The 22516-nt window shown below is 37.0% G+C and overlaps 1 protein-coding gene across 4 annotated transcripts in view; it reads right to left on the bottom strand.

Annotated features, from left to right (window-relative positions):
* Positions 1 to 6293: 6293 nt before the first annotated feature.
* Positions 6294 to 22516, bottom strand: part of GK (glycerol kinase) — a 32385-nt gene continuing 16162 nt past the window's right edge. For 2 of the 4 annotated variants that reach the window (XM_064646838.1, XM_064646840.1), the window contains 10 exons: positions 21942 to 21984; positions 21174 to 21254; positions 19184 to 19262; positions 17241 to 17337; positions 15609 to 15693; positions 12541 to 12661; positions 12235 to 12378; positions 11193 to 11273; positions 9603 to 9689; positions 6294 to 6431 (listed from right to left, as the gene is read on the bottom strand). In XM_064646838.1, coding sequence (XP_064502908.1) covers positions 6424 to 6431; positions 9603 to 9689; positions 11193 to 11273; positions 12235 to 12378; positions 12541 to 12661; positions 15609 to 15693; positions 17241 to 17337; positions 19184 to 19262; positions 21174 to 21254; positions 21942 to 21984 — 826 coding nt within the window. In that variant the 3' untranslated portion in view covers positions 6294 to 6423. The remainder of the gene's footprint in view (positions 6432 to 9602; positions 9690 to 11192; positions 11274 to 12234; positions 12379 to 12540; positions 12662 to 15608; positions 15694 to 17240; positions 17338 to 19183; positions 19263 to 21173; positions 21255 to 21941; positions 21985 to 22516) is intronic. The other 2 variants (XM_064646842.1, XM_064646841.1) reach the window with 1 other exon arrangement.

Raw genomic sequence — 22516 nt, 5'->3', positions numbered from 1 at the left:
GTCAGAATAGCTGATTTACCTCTTTTTAAAGAAGCTATAATGAAATCTTTCAGCAATTTCAGATGTTTAAAGATATTCTGTAAACCAGTGTTATCCTACTTTATGACTTTAACTATCCTGTTGCTTGTTATATTGATCTACCACTGCATTACACTGTGTTCTGAACTGCAAAAATTTGAGTATTTTTTTTTTTACCTTTCCTCAGGGCTTACCTCACACATTGAAAAATAAAACCATACCTGCATATTCCAATATACAACATAGCTCATTTGCACATCAAGACCCAGTATTTCACACCCTCATGAATAAGCAAATAACCTATTTCAAGATTAGCAAATAAAATCTGTCAGCACGATTACGTTTCATTTAATTTAATTATTAATTATACTAATATGAACTGTGCTTAGCATTACTTAACATTACTTAACATTCTGAAGTTTGGCAAACCTTGCATTGTATGCACTCATTTGTTGGTGTGAAATGAGCAGTCAAACAAAAAGACTGGTAACAGTCAAAGAAATGGTCTGAAATGCATCACTGAGTATGACAGCCCCTGATGAACTCAGATCAGAAGTTTGTCAATGAGCTGAAATCCAAAGCAAGGCAAGGTGCAGTTTGTTTTCTTTAAGATTTATGTATTATAGAGTCAGAGAACAGAGGCATCATGTTGCACATGAAGTGGTTTGCACCTTGTTGAAGACTAAGGTCCAAATAAGATTAGTTTGTGTTGATGATTCAAACCTGTTTCCTGAGAGAGAGTGTTTCAAAGAGACTTAATAATACATGTCTTGAAGTTTACCTGAGAACAATATTAAAGTTATTAACTTGTATTTTGCTCACAATGAAGACATGGCTCTTGCTCGTTCCAGATTCCCCTTCTTTCCTCCTTTTCCTTAAAACAAAACCATGAAAACTTGGGAAATATCTGATGCCTCCAGTACTTGTACTGTGAGATCTCTAAAAGCATTTTACCTTGTTAAAGCAGTTTCTTCTGCTGAAGAGTCAGTTCTTCAAAATGAAGATGTAGTTAGAAAATTTAGCAAAAAAATAAGTAGCTGAAATTATATACTCAAAACTCCTGAAGCTGTTTATGAAGTAGCATGGGAAATATGGGTGCTGTTGAGCACACTGACTAACCCCTCCTGTTACCAAAACAAACAGGATACAACTGCAATGGCTTTAGTGGTGGGAGGGAAAATGCTTGTTCTAGACAGTGACAACTGATGGCCAGTGCCATCCTGTCTGCAAGAGCTTAGCTAATTGCACAAGACCCAAGAAGTGTGTCAGCTGATCAGGACATGAGAGCTGCTGGATCTTCGCTTCTCAGAGTGCTTCATCCCTGCAGAGCTGAAAATCCAGGAGATCCTTCCAACTGAAGTGGATGTACTTTGAACAACAGTCAGAGAAGGAACCCCCAGACTGGCAGCCCATAGGTTTAAAGAATAAACACTACAGACAGAAAAAAATTACTCCCAAACTGATGTCTTTCTATTACAAAAATTTAAGGAACCCATATTTTTAGGTTTTGCTAATGGCAATTTAACTGTGTTATCTTTGGAAACACGTTATCCCATGCTTGCCTTTTGGGCTACTTTGAACCACCTGGTGGTATAATTCCCTATGAAAAATAGGGTACTGGACCAAAGCAATCATTCCACTTGAACTCACACTGCAGCTGCTTGAAAGAATGTCTCTCAGGACTAAACCAAGCCAGATAATCAGCCCACGCAATAGGCCTGACTCTTCCAAAGCAAATACGTACACAGGGTAACAGAATAATAATGCCAGCTGAATAATGTTGAAATACAACAGTGGGTGACAACTGATCCATACAAAGTGAACTGGTTTTGTCCAAGTAAACTGGGATGGAGTTTTCCCCGGCGTTTATTCCGAGCCAGCTCAAGCCTTGAGCCTTTGCTGGAGATGAGCTGTGGCTGACCTAACCAGGCCTAATGGGCTAAGGCAGGAGGGCATCTCTGATTGTCTGGGACAACACCCTGCTCAGAGCAGGGTCAGTGAGACCAGGGCCATGTCCCATCGGCTTTGGAGTATCTTGGAGGATGGAGACTCCACAACCCTTCAAAGCAACCTCCTCCCTTGTGTGATCACCATGAGAATAAAACATTGTTTTCTTTTGTTTGAATGAGGTTTCCTGTGTTTCCTTGTGCCCTTTGCCTCTTGTCCTGTCACTGGGCACCACTGAGAAGGGTCTGGCTCTATGGCCTTTAGTATGTGGCAGGAATTTATATCTGAGCTCTCTCCAAGCTGAGTGGTCCCAGGTGTCTCAGCTTCTCCCAGATGACACATGCTCCAACACTTTATCCGTCTTTGTGGCCTGACACAGGTATTCCTCAGGTATGCCTGTGTCTCTCTCACATTGGCAATCCCAGAGCTGGTTCCAGCACTCCAGGTATCACAGAATCATAGAATGGTTTCGGCTGGAAGGGACCTTAAGGATGATCCAGTTCCAACCCTTCTGCCATGGGCAGGGACACCTTCTACTAGACCAGGTTGCTCACAGCCCCATCCAATATGGCACTGAACACTTCCAGGGATGAGGCATCAACAACTTCTCTGTGCAACAGGTATGTCTGACCAGGGCTGAGTAGAGAGGAAGGATCACCTCCCTTGACCTGCTAGTGATGATCCAGCCCAAGGTACTGTTTGCCGCCTTCATCGCAACTGCTGCAAACAGTGGTTCCACATAGCATCCACCACGATTTCCAGGACTTTTTCTGCAAAGCTGCTTCCCAGCAGGTTAGCCCCCGGCATGTCCCAGGGCCTGGGTTTGTTCCTCCCAGGAGTGGGACTTCGCACTTCCCTTGCTGAGCTCTGTCAGGTTCCTGCCAGCCCTTTTCTCCAGCCTGGTGAGCTCCCTCAGGACAGCATAGGTCCATCTGGACAAGTCATTCCAGCAGTGTTCTGGTGCCACTTCCCAGCTTTAAAGGACTGCTACTCATTTGCCTGTCTGTATCTCCAGGACTGATGAGTACTACTTCTATAAAGTCCAGTCAATAATAATTAAGAAAAAAAAATCATACTGGGTCCAGGCTGCAGCTTGTAATAGGACAGCATTCCAACACTTGATACAGATCTAGGGTTCTTTAGAGGGAAAGATTATACCTTGGATGCTGACATGGATATTAAGAAGCTTGTTTATACTGCATAGAGTTCAAGTAATAGACTAAACATTGTATTAGCCTTCACTGAACAAAACTTATTTATAAACTTCTGATACTAATTAAATTAATAAAGTTCTAATCTCACAATAATCCAGCTTGATGAGTCACAGAATTTGAGTACACTCTGGTGCAGGGCAGTTAAGGGCAAGGCTGTACCTTTGCCGTGTGAAAGGAAAACACTGGAGTCTCATGAGCCAAGGGAGAAGCCTGATATTGAGCAAGAGTAATAACATGTTACTTAAAGTTGGGGTGCTGATATGAAATTTAAGTGCCTTTTTGTTTCCAGGGTGCATGTGTGTGTGTGTTGTTTCTGACTCACACAACTGATTTCGATATAGGGGACTAAAGATTTGTGCAGATCACTAATGAAGGCTATATCCTTGTATAATCATGGAGCACTACATGTGTAGAAAACAGCTGGAAGCCACAAACAGACAGAACAAGTAAGAATCTGGCAGGCACACTCCTTCAATGAACCCACTACCTACACCATCATGCGTCTTTCTTAAAATAACAGAAATACCTTATGTGATAAGACCAAAAAGCGTTTGGTGTATCGGCCCCACCATCCCTTTGGACCAAACCTGTACTATGTTCCTACCTTCTGTTTTACTTGTATTTTCCTGCTTTTTGCTGAACATGGAGGGACTTGAGGAAATGTGATTCCTGATCCAGTCCTTGAGACTAAATGTATCTCTGAAACAGAAGGCAGTACTGCATATATTTGACCTGTACATCTAAGCAAGTTAAAGCACGTCTGTGAGAGAGATAATGACAATATTTCCGAAAGATAACATACAAGAGTAAACCAACACCTTATATCAATTAATTTATGGTACTTTAATACCAAGTTAATGCATTTCTCAATTAAGAATTTATAAACTCGTAATTTATAGAAAAAAAATAAATCACAGCTTCACAAAAAGCTAACTCGAACAGTTTGTCCCCTCCCCGCCAACAGGCAGTTTATAATATATTTCAACTATGTTGGTAGAAAGTTAACAGTGGTGTGAAACTCTTAAAAAACATTTGGGACAGCAATTGAAAATAAAATAATGATTTTTACTCAGTGAAAAATTAATACGAATTGTGTTTCCCAGTAAAAGATAAGTCAGAAAAGCAGCAAAAAATCCTTCTCCTAATTGTAATGTATGAGCTTCTCCCCTGCCTCATGCGTCACTGGCAAAGGCAACATGTCAGCGTTAATTGTTCCCAGGTTCAGCACTTCAGTGATTTTGGCAAGACGTCATACTCAGGAGTCCAGTGTTTGAGGTGTGTGCTGCCCCTGCCCCCTGTGCTCCACAAGCTGCTGTTCCTCCTCTTCTTTGGGGTATGGCGGGGTCAGCAACAGCTCAGAGTAAAGGTAAGAAGTATGAAGATTTTTCTATGGGATCATGTTCTTTTTTCACTCCTCACCTCTCCAATACAAACTGGAAACATCAGAAATTTTAGCTGTCACACCTCACATACGAGTATTTACAGAAGAGACAGGATTTGAATGATGTATTTTCACCTGTGCACAAAAATCCTCCCTCTCTGCTGAAGTTATACATGCAACCACAGGACGAAAATATTCCTTCTCTAACTTCTAAATTAAAAGTCACATTTTCAAAGGTCATTGCACTTGACAATAAAAAGGCAATTAATATGCACTTGATATTAAATATATTGTACAGACCCGAACTTCTGTGCAATCCATTGCTTCAGACACATATATTTAACATCTTTTTAAAAACTAAGCCTCTAATCATAGTTTAACAAAGAAAAACAAACTTTTTTAAAAAAAAAATCTTTAAGAACAAATGTACACAAAAATGCTCCCTTTAATTCCTAGTGCATTTAAACACACCTTTGAAATTCTCCATGTTGTTCCCACATTTAGCCTCGCTACCATTCCATACCCATCTAAGGGCACTATACCAGAACACCTTTTCTCTGACCTAACCAATAGGGCTGGCATTTGGGATGCTCTTGGTACAAACAGGAAAGCTGAAGGTAAGATTATTGTCTCACTCCTTTACACGTGGAAAATGAAACGTTTCAAAGTGGATGTGACTCAGTTGACAAGCACATCGTGAATTCCAGTGGCCCATTTCAGGTGCCAAGTACTTACTCCTCTGAGCCAGGGGTTTGGATTGTCCCAGCATACTTTGCGACAACTTGCTGTTAAAACTATGAAGGTGGAAACTGAAAGGGAGACTGTGGTCCCTGAGATATACTAAATGAAATCAAGAACTAAAGCGCTAATATTTAGGTTGGAGTGGACCCTCTTTAAGGAAAACTAAGTTAGTTTCAACTTTCAAAAATATAACGATTTATAACTAAAATATCCTTAAGCAGGATGACAGAATATGTGCAGTATTGGTCAAGAAAAGTGCATTGTACAGAGTAGCTTTAAGAGTTCCCAGTTGGTGAGGACCAAGTAGCTGTCCTGTCATGTATCATGCTGAGTCAAACTTGCCTTTCTAAACTAGATGAAGATGAAACATGGCCTTAAACAAAACACCTCTTTACTCCCATCTCTTTAAAGGTACAACTACATGACTTTGTGTCTTAAATACTTATCATGGGTAAATGTGGCAGAGGCTAAACTGAACTTTTAAACTTTGTGGTTGAACACTTCAACAGTACTCTGTGGGCCATATCAGCAACCTATTCATTGCCAAACCAGTGGCACTGTGTGCTACTGGTTAGCCATTCTGGGCTAGTGTTTCAAAGGTTTGTACCACTGAAGGTGTTTCAGACCAGTGGCCACTACAATAAAACATCTCTGGTAACCATAGACCTATGAAAATTCAGAGCAGCAGGAAGAATTGTAAGATGTTTACAAAGTTCTATAGTGCATCATTAACTTTCTGCAGTGTGTTGCATAAAGTACCAAAGCCCTGAAAGGGGCAGCTAAACATCTGCCATCACTACCTCAGAGACTGTAGGTTTTTGTTATACCACTTTCTCAAACAAACCTTGGGCTTGTGAAATTTTAGAGGATGACATGTGATACTCCACGCAAAGGCCTCCAGTGCAGTTGGAGTTGATGGGGAAGGGAACAGAGTAATGAAGGGCTGAAGACTGAATTTTCAGTGCACCACTGGAAGGTTACTCAGAGACTGGTGACAGGTGGATTCATGAATATATTGAACCACACAAGTAGCATAATCACGTTGATGGTAGAATCTCTTCCGACAACAAAACAAACCGCGACAAAAAAATCAGCTGCATCCGTCATGTCCACTAAGTAGTCTCATTTATCTTAAAAAAGAAAAAGCATGCATTAGGAACATAGAATTTACTCTAAAACGTTAACAATACTTTATAACACAGCTGAGCTGTAAGAGGAATTCAGTAAAACCAACTTTTGTTTTCAATTACTGCAATTATAAATTAGATGGGTCTTGTGACACCAAATAAGCCAGCGCTTAAGTGTGTGGGATGTGAACACAGCAGGAGAGCAGAGACCACACGATTAAGATGGGTAAATTTTTAACAAGTAGAAGAATCGAAGAAAGGCAATCTAAGCATATTTTCTTCTGAATAAGAGCTCAGCTTCCAGAAATTTGGGAAATATTATTGCAATTATCTTGCAGAACTGCATAGTTATCCCTATATGTAAATCAGTATGCAATTTGGCAGTAACTATCACAACATAAGAAATTAAAAAGGACAAACAAAATATTAAAAATACCCCCACAGGGTATTTGGGCAGGAAGAATACAGTATTACTATCAGCACTGACATTTCATTCTGTGAAAATAAAGTCAAAGGACTTTATACCCCAGATGTCACATAAGATCCCATATATAGCCAATCCCTGCTATATCTCACTTGAGAGATGCCAATTGAAGTACGAAACGGCATTTATTTAAACTTGAGTCTAATAAAATATAGGATCCTTATAGTTAACTCTACCCTCATCCCACTAAAAAAAATGTACAGCTATAAAATATATTGAAATCTCTCAGGTGTCCACTTCCAAAACTAGCGCGAAAAACTTAACAAAATCTTAGCATAAGTATTCCAGTTGCTATCCACAGCTTGCTTCAATAGTGAAATAAAACAAACTAACGACCCTTTCTCCCCTGGGAGAGAAGAATGAAGATCATAAAATAAGGTACAAGTAATTGACTGGATTTTGATGGAATTATGAAATGATATAATGGAATACAGTATTGTTCTTCAAATTCAGTCATTGGATGCCACATGAAAAGGCAGCTTAGCAGTTCTGTAAATGGAGTTTTGCCATGTTAGTGTTCTCTATTCTGGCGCAGCAGATTTTTCCTTCGTGTTTCAGCAGCTGTAAAATCATGGCCCCGCCCTAGAGAGACACATTCAGCAACAGGACTGTTGCCATGCAAGACTTACTGCTGTTTCAGCACATGAAGGATGAATTCAGTCCTCACTAAATTCAATCCTCAAACCTACTACACTGATGACTGTGTTGGAGTTCCAGTGTTTCATTAAAAGATAGAATGTAACAAATTAATTAAATGGAGTTTCTGTACTGAATTAGGAGGAAAGTCTGCTCAGCAAGTTCTGGCTTTTAGAAGCAAAACAATATTTACCAAATTGTCTAAGGGGAAAGCAGCCCTGCTCCAATCAGCAAGAGAAATTCTATATATCATATTCTACCCTAGAACATAGCTGGGCAAAACTACAACCTGTACATATCATCGCTGTTGCTATTTCTTTTAAGATGTCATAATTTTTAAAACAAATATGAGCAGGAAATTTTTCACAACTTCTCCCCTCTCAAAGCTTACCATGTAAATAGTAAACCAATATGTTATTATATAAAGTAATTATGTTGGTGTATATATAGCAACTATACATACATAGTAAGAGTAACTATATTGGTAGTCACCGTTATCTGAAAACAAGGACAAAATGGTTTCTTAAGGCCACAGTGAGCTGGGATGTTTCCCACTTGTGGGTCAGAAAGGCATTGACAAGCTTAAGGAAGGGAGAAAAAGAAATCTTTTTGTATGAGCTCCAGCAGTGCAAGTTTAGATATTTATATGCAGGTTAGTGATAAGTTGTTTTTCAAAAGCAGTAAATCCAAAATTTAAGTTGCTTATCTCCTCGCTTATCATTGATTTTCATATTTTTTTAGGTATCCTCCATGTGGTGAAGAACTTGACCTGGAATTTATATTCAAGTTGCTTTGTTGTGCTTGTTAAAAATTTACCCACTTATTCACAGTTGTTTTTGTTTTATTCTTCACAATCAAGATTTTTAGATTTTTCTCATTCACAGATTCATTCCAGAGTTAGTAAATTAATGTGAATCCATTTGTTCAGTTTGATTTTTGCCTAGCATTTGTTTAGTTTGATTTTAGTTCTCCTACAAGCTCTGACAGTCCGTTTCATGCAAGGAAAATAACAATTGAATAGTTAATTCAGGCTGAATGAGTAGAAACAAAATAGAAACACATCATCATAGGAGCATGCTAGAGTCCTCAATTGTCTGTTTAATTAACACCTCCTGCCTATCCCACCAAAACCAAAACAAAGAAAGAAAACCAAACAACCACCCCCAAACAGCTTACTAAGCAGCAACAATGCCTATACTGTAAAATACTTTCTTTGGAATGAAATTCTGAAACAACAAAGAAGAAATGACAGCAACATATGAACTTCTTTTTCTCACCCTAAGAATATTTTAATGAGATGTGTTACTTCTGGCATAAGCATAAGCAAATAACAATGTCATCCATATTAAGAATTTTCTTTTAAAATAAATCATATATTAATAAGTTGAAGATGCATCTTCATTGCATATGCACACAGTCCCTTCCCCAGTTCTGCAGATAAGCCTTTTAGGGTCTCTTCTCTTAGACAAGATTAATTCACTTATACATCAAGAGCAAAGTACAAAAAGAATATTTTATAGATTTAGTAGATGAAGATTTCTAACAATACAGTAGTTCCAAGGGGACCAAAAAAACTAAAGAGGTGCAGGAAGCCTTTTGGGCACAGAAGAAAAAGTCTTCATTTAAACAAGATCCTCAAAATAATTAGAGATATTACAAGAAGAAATACAGGATAAAGGATGGAACCTTATTCTAACTGCAATGCACACTGTAATGCAGGCAATGCAAAACTCTGCTAGGCTGCCCAAACCTATATCCCTTTTATAAACTGTGCAATCTGCATAGATACAAAGGAAGGGGAGAGTTCAAGGTTTCATGTGCATCTAACAACTACAAATTTCATGGCACATGAGGATGAATTTGAGATAGCCTTTACTTGGCTCCCTTTGGTGCATTATGTCTGATTCACACCCTCAAACATTCGTGTGCATGAACAACAAAAAGCATCAGTAATTTTGCTGGAAACAAACAGATGGAATACAAAAAAACCCCAACCCAACACTCAAACTAGTGCAGACAGGTTTTAAAGGGATCTAGATCAAATAATAACTAACCTGAGACGTACTTTGCTCCGATTAACATTACCATGCTACTCATAATAAAAAGACCCAAAGGCAGACTAGAGAAGATACTAGTGTCACCTGATGTCATCCAGGGGAGGGTGTTTCCAGTCAAGCAAATCAAAAGAGAAATATATATAAATTGCAATATATGTGTTAAAGATCATATGAACAGCAAAAGATAACAAATGTAGTGACATGCACAGAAAAACTAAAAAAATTATGCACAAACCCCACAACAATTCAAAACAGACTCTCAGTGTAAGAATTCAAATCTAAATTCTACTGTCAGCACTATCTAGGTTGAGCCCATTTCTAATATTCTTCAATCTTAACTATCCCTAGCAAGCAGAAGACAAAGCTTCAAAGCAAGAACTAAGGAAAATAACATTTTCCCCCCAGGTGTTAAACCAGACAATCACTGAGATAAGTTTTGATAAATATGTCTCTTTTCACATGAACTGAAGGGAAGGATCAAGTTTTACTTTCTTCAAGGCAGAATTTTTTATTCTTCAAAAGGAAATAAAGATATATAAGTAGGAGAAGCATCAGAGTCCATATCATAATGGACTGAATATGATTCTGAAGTGATTCATGTTGCTCATGCTAAATTACCTGTTGCTCATGCTGAATTACTTGTTTCCCTTCCCAGTAGCCTTGGCAGACTTGTTTGTAAAACATGGTGTTAAATAAAATACTTAAATCAACATATAGGATGGTGAAAGGAAAATTTTAGCTTTCAAGAATAAAGAGACTTCATGAAGCTTTGGGGCTCCAACTGTAGCTTTTGGATTGTGGGGGGAGTTTATATTTTGAGGATTCTTTACTTAATACTTTTCATTCTAACAGTTTTTCCAATGAAAGGGAAATGAAATAGAGACAAACCCCACAAATGATGTGTTATAGGATGATTAAGGACTGCAAACTTATCCTGAAATAGTGTTCAAATATAAATTCAAATTATAGATCATAGAAGACTGCAGTTTTAATTTAATTCAAACCTGACAGATGAGAAAGCCCTATACGTCAAAAGAAAGATCTTGTTCAGTCCCTCAAGAGTGTTTTTTATATTCTCTGCATGTGAACAATAGGTCTATGCAATTCTTCACTTTATGATAACTTCTTGCTCTTAACCCTTATGAGTCAAATAGATTTTGATGTGGATATCAATCCCTCTATAATATACAGCAAATGACAAAGGCAAGATATGGCAAGAAAAATCACAGGATGAATGTTTTCTCCTTTGAAACATGAGGTTATAGTATAAGAAAGTTTACAAAATCCCTGCAATGTCTTAGAATTGTGCTGTATCTCTTCTAGGTAAGATTTTTTTTCTTTTGTAAGCCAATGCCACTCTGCAAAACCTGCAGTTAGTCTTGATTTCATATTTTCTGTTTTTAGAGCCCTACAAGATATTACTTGTGCCCTCCTTTCAAGAGGAAGAACTACATATTTTCCTGCTTTGTTTCCACAGTGGTTTTAAATAATGATCTTTAAATCACTGTAATAGTCCAGAGATGGCATGAACAGAAAAGGCTAACTGGCTAATTAATAATAGTTAACCTGCATTAATTTTTGGTTTACCATTTGAAGAAGCTTCAGCTGTCTCCCAGCCCATAGATTTCAGTACAGCTTTCTTCCATCTGGCGTACCGAAATTCACTTTCTGAAATTAAGGAACCAGCAAACAGAAAAGCCTCTCAATGCATAGGAATACAACCACAAGTATTTAAGAACCAAACACTACAATATTAGTTTTCCACTCTTTAGCACAGTATCGCTTGTTTGCAGAAAAAGCACTATAAAATCCTTTTTTGAATTAAAAAACCTCCACCCCAAACTCCACAGTTATGCACAGTAAGAAGAAATAAAATCAATTTTCTGCATGTTCTCCATTAAGAAGATTTACAAGCAGGACAAAATGAAGCAATTGATATTCATGTAGAAACCCTTCAATGTTGAAAATGTTGTCTTGAAGTAGGGATTGTAGAAGTAATTATAATCAAATTGTAAGACAAAAGTATGTACCAAAAATTAAGAAATTGAAAAGACAAAAAAGCATTTGTCTTGCACAGGGATTAATTATGTCAAGTACGTATTTTCCACCTCTACAAGCACTTAGGAACTGATGAAAAAGATAGTTAGTTAAAACCCATTAATTAATGTAAGCTTTTTAAAGCCAAAAAAAGGAATCTCCCCAAAACAGTCAGTCTGTCCTTTCTACATCTGTGAAAACTCACAAATGCACAGGAGCTTAGAAGACATCTTTCACACCAAAAATTTTCAAGATTTCTTTGATTTTACTTGCTATGAATCCAAAGCTACTGACTGCAATGCCCAGTGCCAAGCTGCTTTGAAAGAGAAGACAGAAAAAAACCCCAACATATTCCTCAATGGAGCTACATTGTTTTAACCATCCTCCAATCTTACTGGTCAATGTGGGCAGAAAAGAGCAATGGAAATGCACTTTTCTCTAAGCCAAACACCACCAACTTGATCTTCAACATTTTTGAGGATATTCATAGAATATTCATTTTATATCAGTATGTCAGACTGCAATAAAGAAAAAGCCTGACTTGTTGGTCAAAAGATAAGTTTGCAACTCAGATAACATAAAAGGGTTTTACCCTCTGGGTTGAGCTGTGGTTCAAATCGTTCAGATGTCACTGCTGTCCAATCTCCAGGATTCAGGCTCCAAACTCCAACTCCTTCTGCAGCTCCTGCTGCCATAGCAGCTCCTAAAGCTGTAGTTTCAGGCATTGATGGCTTTACTGAAATAAATCACAGAGAGGATCATGATAGTTTGTAATGAAAGTCACTTTGATGACATTAGAATTAAAGATTTATGTATCTATCTAAAAACAACTGAACAAGGCATCCAATCTGCTCTCAGCAGCTTTAAAAAGAAAATAGGAGCTGCAATTTCATCTTACCTACTGGAATACAAAGAATGTCTGCTTGGAGTTGCATGAGGATTTTGTTATTGGTCATTCCTCCATCTACTTGTAACTGACTTAGTGGTATCCCACAGTCCTTGTTCATGGCATCTAAAATCTTAAGTAAGAGTAATATACATTACGACTTAATTGCAGAGAAATACATAATACTCTCTGAGTGTTAAATACTGATACTTCAGCACTTGCTGAAGAGCATTAAGTACATCATTCTCCTCTCCTATATACTGAAAGAGCAAAACAGAAGTAGTGACAATAGAGTTTTGTTTATTATACAGCACATGCATCTATTCATTACAGAAATCCTAGTGTAGGAATCCTTCTCCTCTGATGCTCTCTATGTAGCTTATGTGCTGCTCGTGTGGCCTGAGAAGAAGAATTTTGAAGAAAAGCTGATGACAACTACAACATTTTTTAAAGATAACAAAGGAAGAAGCAATAATAAATGGAGTCCTTTAGCTGAGCTAGGTTGTTTAGATACTTCCTCTAATTTGATGCATTAAATAATTGAGAGATTAAAACATGGACCTGACAACATACAAGACATTTCAGCAGGAACTGAGGAATGTTGAACTCTTTTGAAAGAGTAGCCTTTTCAAATATTTTGAGTTAGTTGTTGAAAACTGAGAATTTTACATTAAACCAGATAGACAGTAAAAATAAACTGTTAGTGTCATTTTTTATAAAACTATGTTTCCTTCTTTTGAGCACAGCTGATAGCTGAAAAAAGGCTAATTAACTATGAGTGGAGCATTTAACTCACTGATACTTATCAATATGCTTTTTAGAGGATTTCCTGAAAACATAAGGTTTGCCTCAAACCTTAGCTACTGGTAACACCACAGCATTACCCTACAAGCACCATTAAATACAGAATAGTGGGTTTTCTAGGGTTTTGTAAAAACAGTCAGTTAAATGTCTCATATGCACTTTGTAAGGTTAGTACATAATTTCTGTTTACAAGTTAGGGATTAACAAGTGCAGAATGATTTTCTCTCTGTAATTTTTCAATTTATTTGAATAAAAAGGAGGTGTGTTTTTCTCAGCTTTAAATGACAAAGCAACACAGATCACAAAAAAGACCAAAACTACAACACATTCTGCCCTGTTCCGTAGCTCACAAAGTACCCAGTTATACAATCCTTACTGGGAAAAGTCAACATGCTATTTAAAAAAGAATAAAAAACTTCTAGGCTTGCAAGGTAGTAAAAAACTACATAGAGACAAACTGTCCAGTAGATTCTCCCCATTCCCAGAAAGTAAATAAGCAAGGTCCCTTACCACAACATCTTTAAAGGAACTAAAGAAACTGCCACAGGATAAATAAAGGTTAAAAATAACAAGGTAAGAGTAAGGCCAGTTTTCATGGTGGCAGCATCTGTCCATGGGCCTGCACTAGAAATAACCAGGAAAACAGACCTCATAGCACAGCAGCAAAGCTTGCTGGCAGTGCTACACTAGCACTGCTCTCCACCACTTATTTCCTTCTTATATATCATTTTACATTTGTTTAACTCCATATTATCTGCCTATTTTACCATTCAGAACTTCAGCACTGTTGGAGGCTCTGGTTTTGTTTGTCACTGTGAAAGAGCATGTTGGATCATCATGCACTCAGTAGAGATTAAAATTGAATTAAAATAATGTTGTAAACAAGGAAGACAAAGGAATAAAACAAATCACAACCAGGCTGCTGCTATCTCTATTGTATGGAGGTTGGATGAAAAGCAAATATGCAACTTTTGTTTAATGACAGCATTGTACACCTCTTAGAACTGAAAAATTGCTTATTTTTCCATAATGCCTTCAGGAAGAAAAAACACAACAAGTGTCATCTATCTGCATAAGGAAGGAGCTTTTTGAATTATAAAGTACTCAGAATGTCACAATAAAACAGGCAAGAACTCCAATGGATGTGAAATTTGAGGGATTTCCTGAAGACTTCCATTTTAATTGGAATTAAAAGAACTTTGTTTTTGACAAGACAAAACTAACGATGTATCTTTGAAAAATGTATACATATTTTATCTGTGCCAATAGGACTTAATCTGTTAATTTAAGTGTGTCCAGAGACCTGATTAGGCACTCCTGTCACTGTGATAAAAGTACATTGGCTAAAGTATGGGGGAGTATTAGATCTGCTCAAACAGTAAACTTCACCCTCAATCAGTGTAAGAGCTTTATTCTCCTCTCTCCTACTCTCAGCCACATGCCCTGTCTCACATTCTGACATTTGCTGCACTTCTCTGCAAGGCAGCTGAGGTCATTAATCCAGTGGAAAAATAGCCCAGTAAAAAGAGGGATAATTTTCTGCTGGAAAGTTCATTGAGCTGTCACATGAGAGGGAATGGATGGGAGAACAGACAAGGAAAGAGAAGCAGACAACAAACCAGACTGTCAGTTTAGTTCCCTGTAACTTTACCCTGAATGCAAACACAGGGAGGAGTAGATGGTGATATAAAGATTCAAATGCCCACACTGATATCAATCCCTTTGATTTGGTTGGGGGATTAATTTCCTCTGTGAGAATTTCGGTTTGCTGTTGCAGGATTCCAGCTAAGGCAGTGAAGGATGTAATGGGCAGGAAGTGAACACAGATTTCCCTTGGTATGTTTGCTGTTGTCTCACTTTAACTCATTTTTGTTCTTGTGCACCAGAAGCAATATAACCTACCTCTGTCACAGCAGACAATGTAAAATGTAGTCTCCTACACCAATGAAACTTTGTAGTTATGGCGTTGGCCTTGTCATTTTAATATTTCTATGTTCTGCCTCTCAAAATAGTCACAAAATATGTTCACCATATTTTAAGTGTTGATAAAAGGCAGCATTGCCACTCCAAAATAATGTACCAGTCAATCTTATATAAATCCACAGGAACAATTTTTCAACATTAGCAATAAGCAATGACAAGAATAGCATTGAGGTACAATATAAAGCATATGATTAAACTTCATTACATCTTTTAAATATCTTCTTTTCCTGAAGAGCTACAGTTCCTGTTATCATACTAATTTACAATGAATTTAGGACCCAATTTTCCTTTACCTCTCGTGTTTGAAAGCAGACAGCTTCTAGTGCAGCAAAGGCGATGTGTTTTTTATTTGTAAACTGAGTAAGGCCACAGATAATACTGTTGAGAGAGAAAAAACCCCAAAGTTAGGACACACTTCTTAGCAGACATACACTGTTACTTCAGACCTAGGTCTTCTAATTCAAAGCTCATACAGTCTATTGTATGAGTACTCCTTTTTACTATTAAAAAGCTTGTTTTTCTTTAGTCTAAACTCTCTCCTTTTCCATACAAAGGTGCTTTCAGGCTCCAATCAATTAAGGTGCCATAAATTAATTTGGTTTTGCCAATCTGCATGCAGATGGATGTATATTCACCCATACACACACACAAATACCCCCACAAATTCTAGTCTGCCTTAAAAAAAAGTTTAATTGAGACTGATTTCTCTTTAAAAATAATATTAATTATCACTATAATCTTAATAAATTCTCTATTGCTTTCAGTTCTTATGGAAAAGCACAGTTTGGGTCAGTGTTGTGCTCTAAATGCTTGAAATTGTTTTCAGATCTTTCTGGCCATTCATTGTTTCTGAACCTTCAAAGAGGTTTTTGGATATGGAAATTCTGCTAAATCTACCCATGAGTAAGATGAATTCTGTCAATGTACTCTGAACTGCAGCAGAGCAAATAACCATCCTTTTATCCTATTTCAGCATTCAAGGAACAGCAGCATGCTACGCAGAAAAGCTGCTGTATTTGGTATACATGGATACATGCAAGTTCAAAGATATTAAAGGGCATTTTTAGTTGTTACCATTCCAAAAATCAGCTTTTAACAGATAAAAAGTTAAGCACTGTGATCTGAAAAATGGTAAAAACATCTATCTCAAAGATACTTCTTTTTACTTACGTACAAGAAGCATATAAATTCTAAAGATGAAACTACTTGAAACCTTGGGAACTAGATATCCTTTAGGACTTCTTTTCTCACTTTAGGGAAGTTATTTTATATATAAATTTATATGCTTCTGTGATTCCCATGGCACGTGTGATTCCAGGAACAGTAGGCAAGCTTACAACAGCAGAAAAGACAAATGAAAGGCTACTGCTACAGCTAGTTACGTCTGAACTATCCAGAAAGGGGTTGGAAAAAAGGAGTAGAAAAGAGTTTTCAGTAGACTGGAAAGAAAGCTGGGTATAAGGGGAAGGAGAAAAAGTCAGAAGGATTTAAGTAACCTGAAACTGAACTCAAACGACTAATCAGCACTATATTCTTCCTTTCCTACTTTTGTTGCCTGACAGCTCACAAGAATGCAGACCTCCTCTTCTAATTTTAGTGAGATGAAAATCCTTTCAGAACCAGAAATTGTTTTCCTTGCCCTCCTTCCCCCCTCCTTTTTTTTTTTTTTTTTCAGAGGGGGGCAAGAAGGGGCGAGGAGTAGCTGAGCTGGCTAATCCTTTTTCTCCCAGTAGCAATTGCTGTTTTGAACAGGTTAAATACAAAACAGAAACTCAGTAGTTTCTTTAAGATACCACAGAGAATGATGTATCTGGACACATCAAAGGAACAAAAAGAACAATTTCCCGTTTCTGGAAGGACAAGCGTGGTAGATTTGCAAAATGATTAAAATCCTCTGCAAATGCAATGTTCAGTCACATCCTTACCCTCTTGCACTGGGTTCCCAGTATGGTGCATACAGTCCTGAAAATGCTGGCACAAAGTAGACGCCATAAGAAGTCCCCACTTCTGCAGCCAGTTTTTCTAATGCACACACACACAAACAGGCTTCAGTTAGCTTTTCACAACTGTACCAACACTTAAATACATCACTTAAAAGTGTTATTATTTAAATTGGAAAAATATTCAGAATATATTAGGTAGCTACAAAAATAATCAAGCCATGTATACAATTAAAAAATACAACTAGTGCTGGCCCTCTGCTCGTTGTTAACTAATTTTCTGTTTGCAACAGTATGAATGGAATATGGAGCATAGGGAGTTGTGGGAAATGTAAAATGTAAAATCAAAACCAAACCCCCAAATTATGTGCTCAATATTCTGACCTAGATTCCGTGAGGTTTTCAAAGGTTACCCTGTGGGTAAAGAATGCAATCTTCAAAGCAGACAAAAGGTCACACTTTTCTTACATTTGAGTCAAGACAAGCAAGTGAAACTGGATCAAGACCAAAGGGAGTTAAGAACTAAATTCCCATTAACTTCAAATGAATTTAGAGTTCCAAATTCTCAGCTTACGTATATAAATCACAAGGCCACCTACAAAGAATTCTAAAGTTTCTTAATATCTGAGTAATAACTGTGGATATATGAACTTAATACTAAAATATTTGTAATTAAAAAAATTATATTAAGACATCTAGAACTGCAAAGGAAATAATGCTTATGTGCAGCTCATTTCTAGAAAAAGAAAGCAAAGCATTTTTTTTCTGCTTTTGTAAATTTTTTGTTTGCATTGATCAGAGGAGTATAGTACTAGGCAAAAATAGCAGGAAAACTTAAAAAAGTCTTTCTAAAATGGTACTTTTATACAGACTCCACTTAAAAAAGGAGTGAAGGGAGAAGGAAGGACATGTTTAGGGAAACACAAAGAGATGATGAAGTCCTACATGACTTTACCAACACTGATAAGGTTAAAGTTCTTGAAACTGAAACCTTCCAAAGGTCTAGTCAAACCTGTGAAGAGGTACTGTAGTGTCTCAACAACTGACTAATTCATGTGACAGTAGTTTATATTCTGCTGTATGATCTGCAAAGTTTTCTTTCAGAAAAAGAGAATGATGTTTTAAGTTTTTGCTTAATCTATAAAGTTTTATATAAAATTTTAATTCTAAATTTTTCCACCTTTCAATAAGATATCAAATTATTAAAAATATGTAAGGAATCTCCTTTTAGTCCTAAATCTTATTAAATTAATCATTTTCAAACTTATGCCCTTGCATGCTTCTGATATTTTTTCCTTTTCCAAAATTTGATATATTCCTAGTTTCTATAATGTCACACACCAGTTTGTTCAGTTCAGCTCAATCAGAAAACATCAGCTGTGCAACTGCTAAAGGATTACTGTATTCTTAGCTAAAACAGATTACTCTCCTTCACAACTCCTTTTAAGAGGCAACTTTGCAAACTGAGGTCTCTAACTCAATGGATATGAAGCCTTCTACATAAATTATTGCACATGTAGGGCCTCAAGTTCTCATGTTTATGACAACAATATGTAGGTTCAGGATCAAATATGGGCTGATTTCTGTAATACAGACTTCAATACTCTTGACTCTGGAAAATTCAACACCACATGAAACCAGGAGATACATTGTATATATAGTATCCAACTGAATATCTGTTTGCTAGGGAAACTACTAAAAAGTACAGATTGCAAAAGAACAAAGTTTCCAAGCTGTATTGAGAGGTTCTATGAAATATATGTATCAATAACAGTGAGTTCATGGATGCAAAGCAAATTACTTAAACATAGCGAAATACATGCACCTTCCATCTTTTCTTTAATATTTTGAGTTTTCATTCACCAATAGAGACATTATGACACTGGAAAACTTTAAAACCTGAACAGTTCCAAATTGTAAATACTCACCAACTTCCTGTGAAGACTTAGCGATACCCAGATTGTCCCTCAGCCAACGGACAACAGCACCAGCTATTGCAACAGACCCCTGAAGGAAACAAAATCACCACATTAGGAGACAACCACTGGTAGCTTTGTGTTCCTTTTTAAACGACTGGAGAGGAGGGGTAGCTGTGGCCTCGAACTGCAGGCTTACAGTCAGAGCTTGAAGCACTCCCAAGAATGCTCACAACTAACCCACAAGTTTCTTGGCATCTGGAGACTGCAGTGTAAAAAGGGCAGCCTATTACACAGGCTCCATGCAGAAAAGGTACATATTGTGTGCTTTTTTCCGTGAGGGGAAGTTACAGTGACATTTCCTAAGCAGTCTTCTTGTCTTTCTAATTTATGTCTTCTCCTGAATATACAGTTATGAGGTCCGGTAGCCTCAGACTTCTTTTCCTGACAAAATAATATTTTTATGCTTTGATTTAAAGAAACAAGACTGATTACATCCAGTCTAAATACAAATGCCCAGAAAGACAGAAAATTTAGGCACTGGTGCATTTGCCAGCAAAATTACTCTGAGTTTTTGAATTTGGCCCTGCATGGCTCCATCATATCACAGATCAATGACATGGCTCTTATCTCACTCCAAAGTGCAAATGGACTTCTCCACAAGACAATCTCAAGTTTACCAGACCAAGCATCAAGTAAAACAGGAGCAGCATTGTATTTTCATTCAAAGCCATTGCTGGAAGGGGCAGGAGTGTTTTCTAAGCAGCTGGCTATTACTGTTACAAGATACCAGTTTGATTTAAAAGAAAAGGTTGAATCCATATTTTTTGCCCTTCTGGGAAGTGTCTTAAGCAGCAGACTGTGGATGATTCTATCATAGATACAGGATAAAAGACACTCAACATCTTCTGTTGAAGCCATGTTTTCAGACAATATCAATAAAGACGTGGAGGTGAAGAAGCAAAGCACACGTGCACGTGTTTCAGCATGCAGAAATAAAAATCACTCTCAAGACAGTTCCAGAACATGGCTTAAAAATAAAACAAACCTCTCACACACCCACACAAAATAAAAATCCCAAAGCTTGACAGAACATGGCAAATGCAAGATTCACTTTCCTTAGGGAAGGAAATGAACACAGCCTCCTACATCCTAGTAAAGTACTATAAGCCACAAACTATTCTCCCAGTGAAAAAAATTCTGTGTGTTGTCTTTGTTTCTCATGGAAAACATAGAGTGTCTGCAAAAGCTCAACATCAGCAGAGAATTCAGTATATCTGTTTTGAGAATAACTATTAGATTATAATAGTTAGTCCACTTAAGCAGCACAGGTGGAAGAGTAATTATTTTGCTGTTCCCAATAAAGCTTTAGTGCCAAATAGGTGCTCAGCTGATCTGTGCTTCAGCAGCAGAGCTTTAAAGCAATGAACCCTGATGTAAAAATACAATTTTCTACAGAATTTGGATGCCCTCAGACTTGTGTGGAGAACCAAGGAACTAAATTCTGTAAGTAGGCATCTAAATCTAAGTAGGTAAAAAAATTCTAAATTGTTAGAGGATTTTCGTCCCAGAAATTTGGTTCAGATTTTTAAAAGTAGAAGTAAAATTCATTACAATGAAATAAAAAACATTTAGTTATGACTTCTATTATGAGAAGATAACTGAAACACTAGTACTTCCCCCCCTCTTTCCTTAAACCAAATTTAGTACAGAAATCTTTCTGTTTTATTTATTTCTAACATTCACTAAGGATTTGAGGGAATGAATAACAAAAGAAAAGTTTTCACCATCTTGCTCTGAAAATATAAATGAAGCAATGAAGAAATATTTTATTAGATTACATGATATAGATTGGAGATAGGGATAACCAAAACCACACATAAACCTTGAGGCACACAAGCTAAAACATTTCCATGCAGCTCCAGATAACATAAAAATACCAGATAACAGAAGTAAACAAGAACATGTATCACTAAAAAAAGGAAGAAACTACTGAACTTACCTCTAGTGCATAACAAACAGGTTTGTCTCTGCCCAGTTTGTAAGCTATTGTGGTTATAAGACCATGCTCAGAAAACACAGACTAAATGAGGAAATGGGAAAAAAAAGGTAAAGCATGAACAGAGGCAGGAAATATTTAAATTAAAACGTTCAAATTATAATAAACAAGAAACCAAACCTTCAAATGAAATATGGAAAGTTTAAACAAAGTACATTATCAGTCACTCTAAATAAACACCTGTCATAGAACCCTCAGATTGGTGGTGCTAATTCTCATTTCCACAAGCTGCCACAGATCTTTCCAGCCTCCTTATAGCAAAGAATTGGGGATCTTTAGAAGGAGATGGAAATGAGAAGGAAGCCAAAGCTTTGAGTTATTTATTCAACTCCAACTACAAGGAAATAATGAGAGAAAAGTAAAGAGAAGAAATAAAATAGCCAAGAGAAGGAAGAAGGCCTGTGGTTAAAGTAACACAACACTTGAGCCTCTCTGTGTGACGTTAAGAAACTTGTATAGGGAAAGAGCAAGAAACCTGCTATGAAAAGTTCTGTTTGGACATTTAATGAGCTAGGAAATGGAGTCTTACTGAAATACCTTCAACAAACAATTATTTTCTATTCTTTCAGATTTCAGTCTGTGCTTTTCCTTATGTCTGGCAACATGATTGTAGTTAGTAAGTCTAAGAAAGGCTAACATACAGTTGTATTCAAGAACTTAAATAAAGATTGTAAAAAAAACAAAAGGGAACAACCAAAAAATGCAACTGACCTTCTGACCTGTATTGCAGAGCAAGAAACAGCCTGTTCCGTACCTGGCATGAAAGCAAAGCAAAGTTAGACCAAAATGTTAGACCTGTTACTGCAACTCATCAATCCATGAGTCCCTCGTGGAGAATCAAGACACCACATTTTGACCCTTGAAGGTTATTTTACCATTAACTGATGATAAAACCATCCTCAAAAAGGTTGATTTAAATGCAGCCTGAAGCTGAAAAATCTAGTCACATTCCTCTCTCTCTGGCTATTTTTTGTATAACACTTTATCAAGTAGCAGATATGGCTGAAAACGAAGTGTGAATTCCTCCTTGGTGGCAGTGTTTACCTACTTCAATTTAAGCTGATTATGAAAGCTACTTTATAAAATAAATATTTCACAATATTAAAGGAGAGATTTTAAGAAACTTTGTCCCTGTCATAAAGAAGAGGGTTTTCTTTAAATATATTCTATTCAAAAACATTTAAAAATGGTGTATTTCTCATTTGAAGACCACATCACGTATATATGTACATGTACACGTGCATACAGACACAGTTTAATAAAAGGAGTACAAAATCCTACAATCC

This window comes from Pseudopipra pipra, chromosome 2 (genome assembly GCF_036250125.1).
Source record: "Pseudopipra pipra isolate bDixPip1 chromosome 2, bDixPip1.hap1, whole genome shotgun sequence".
Lineage (NCBI taxonomy): Eukaryota > Metazoa > Chordata > Aves > Passeriformes > Pipridae > Pseudopipra > Pseudopipra pipra.
Note: the sequence above shows the minus strand (reverse complement) of the source record. Positions and strands in the feature narration are given on the sequence as shown.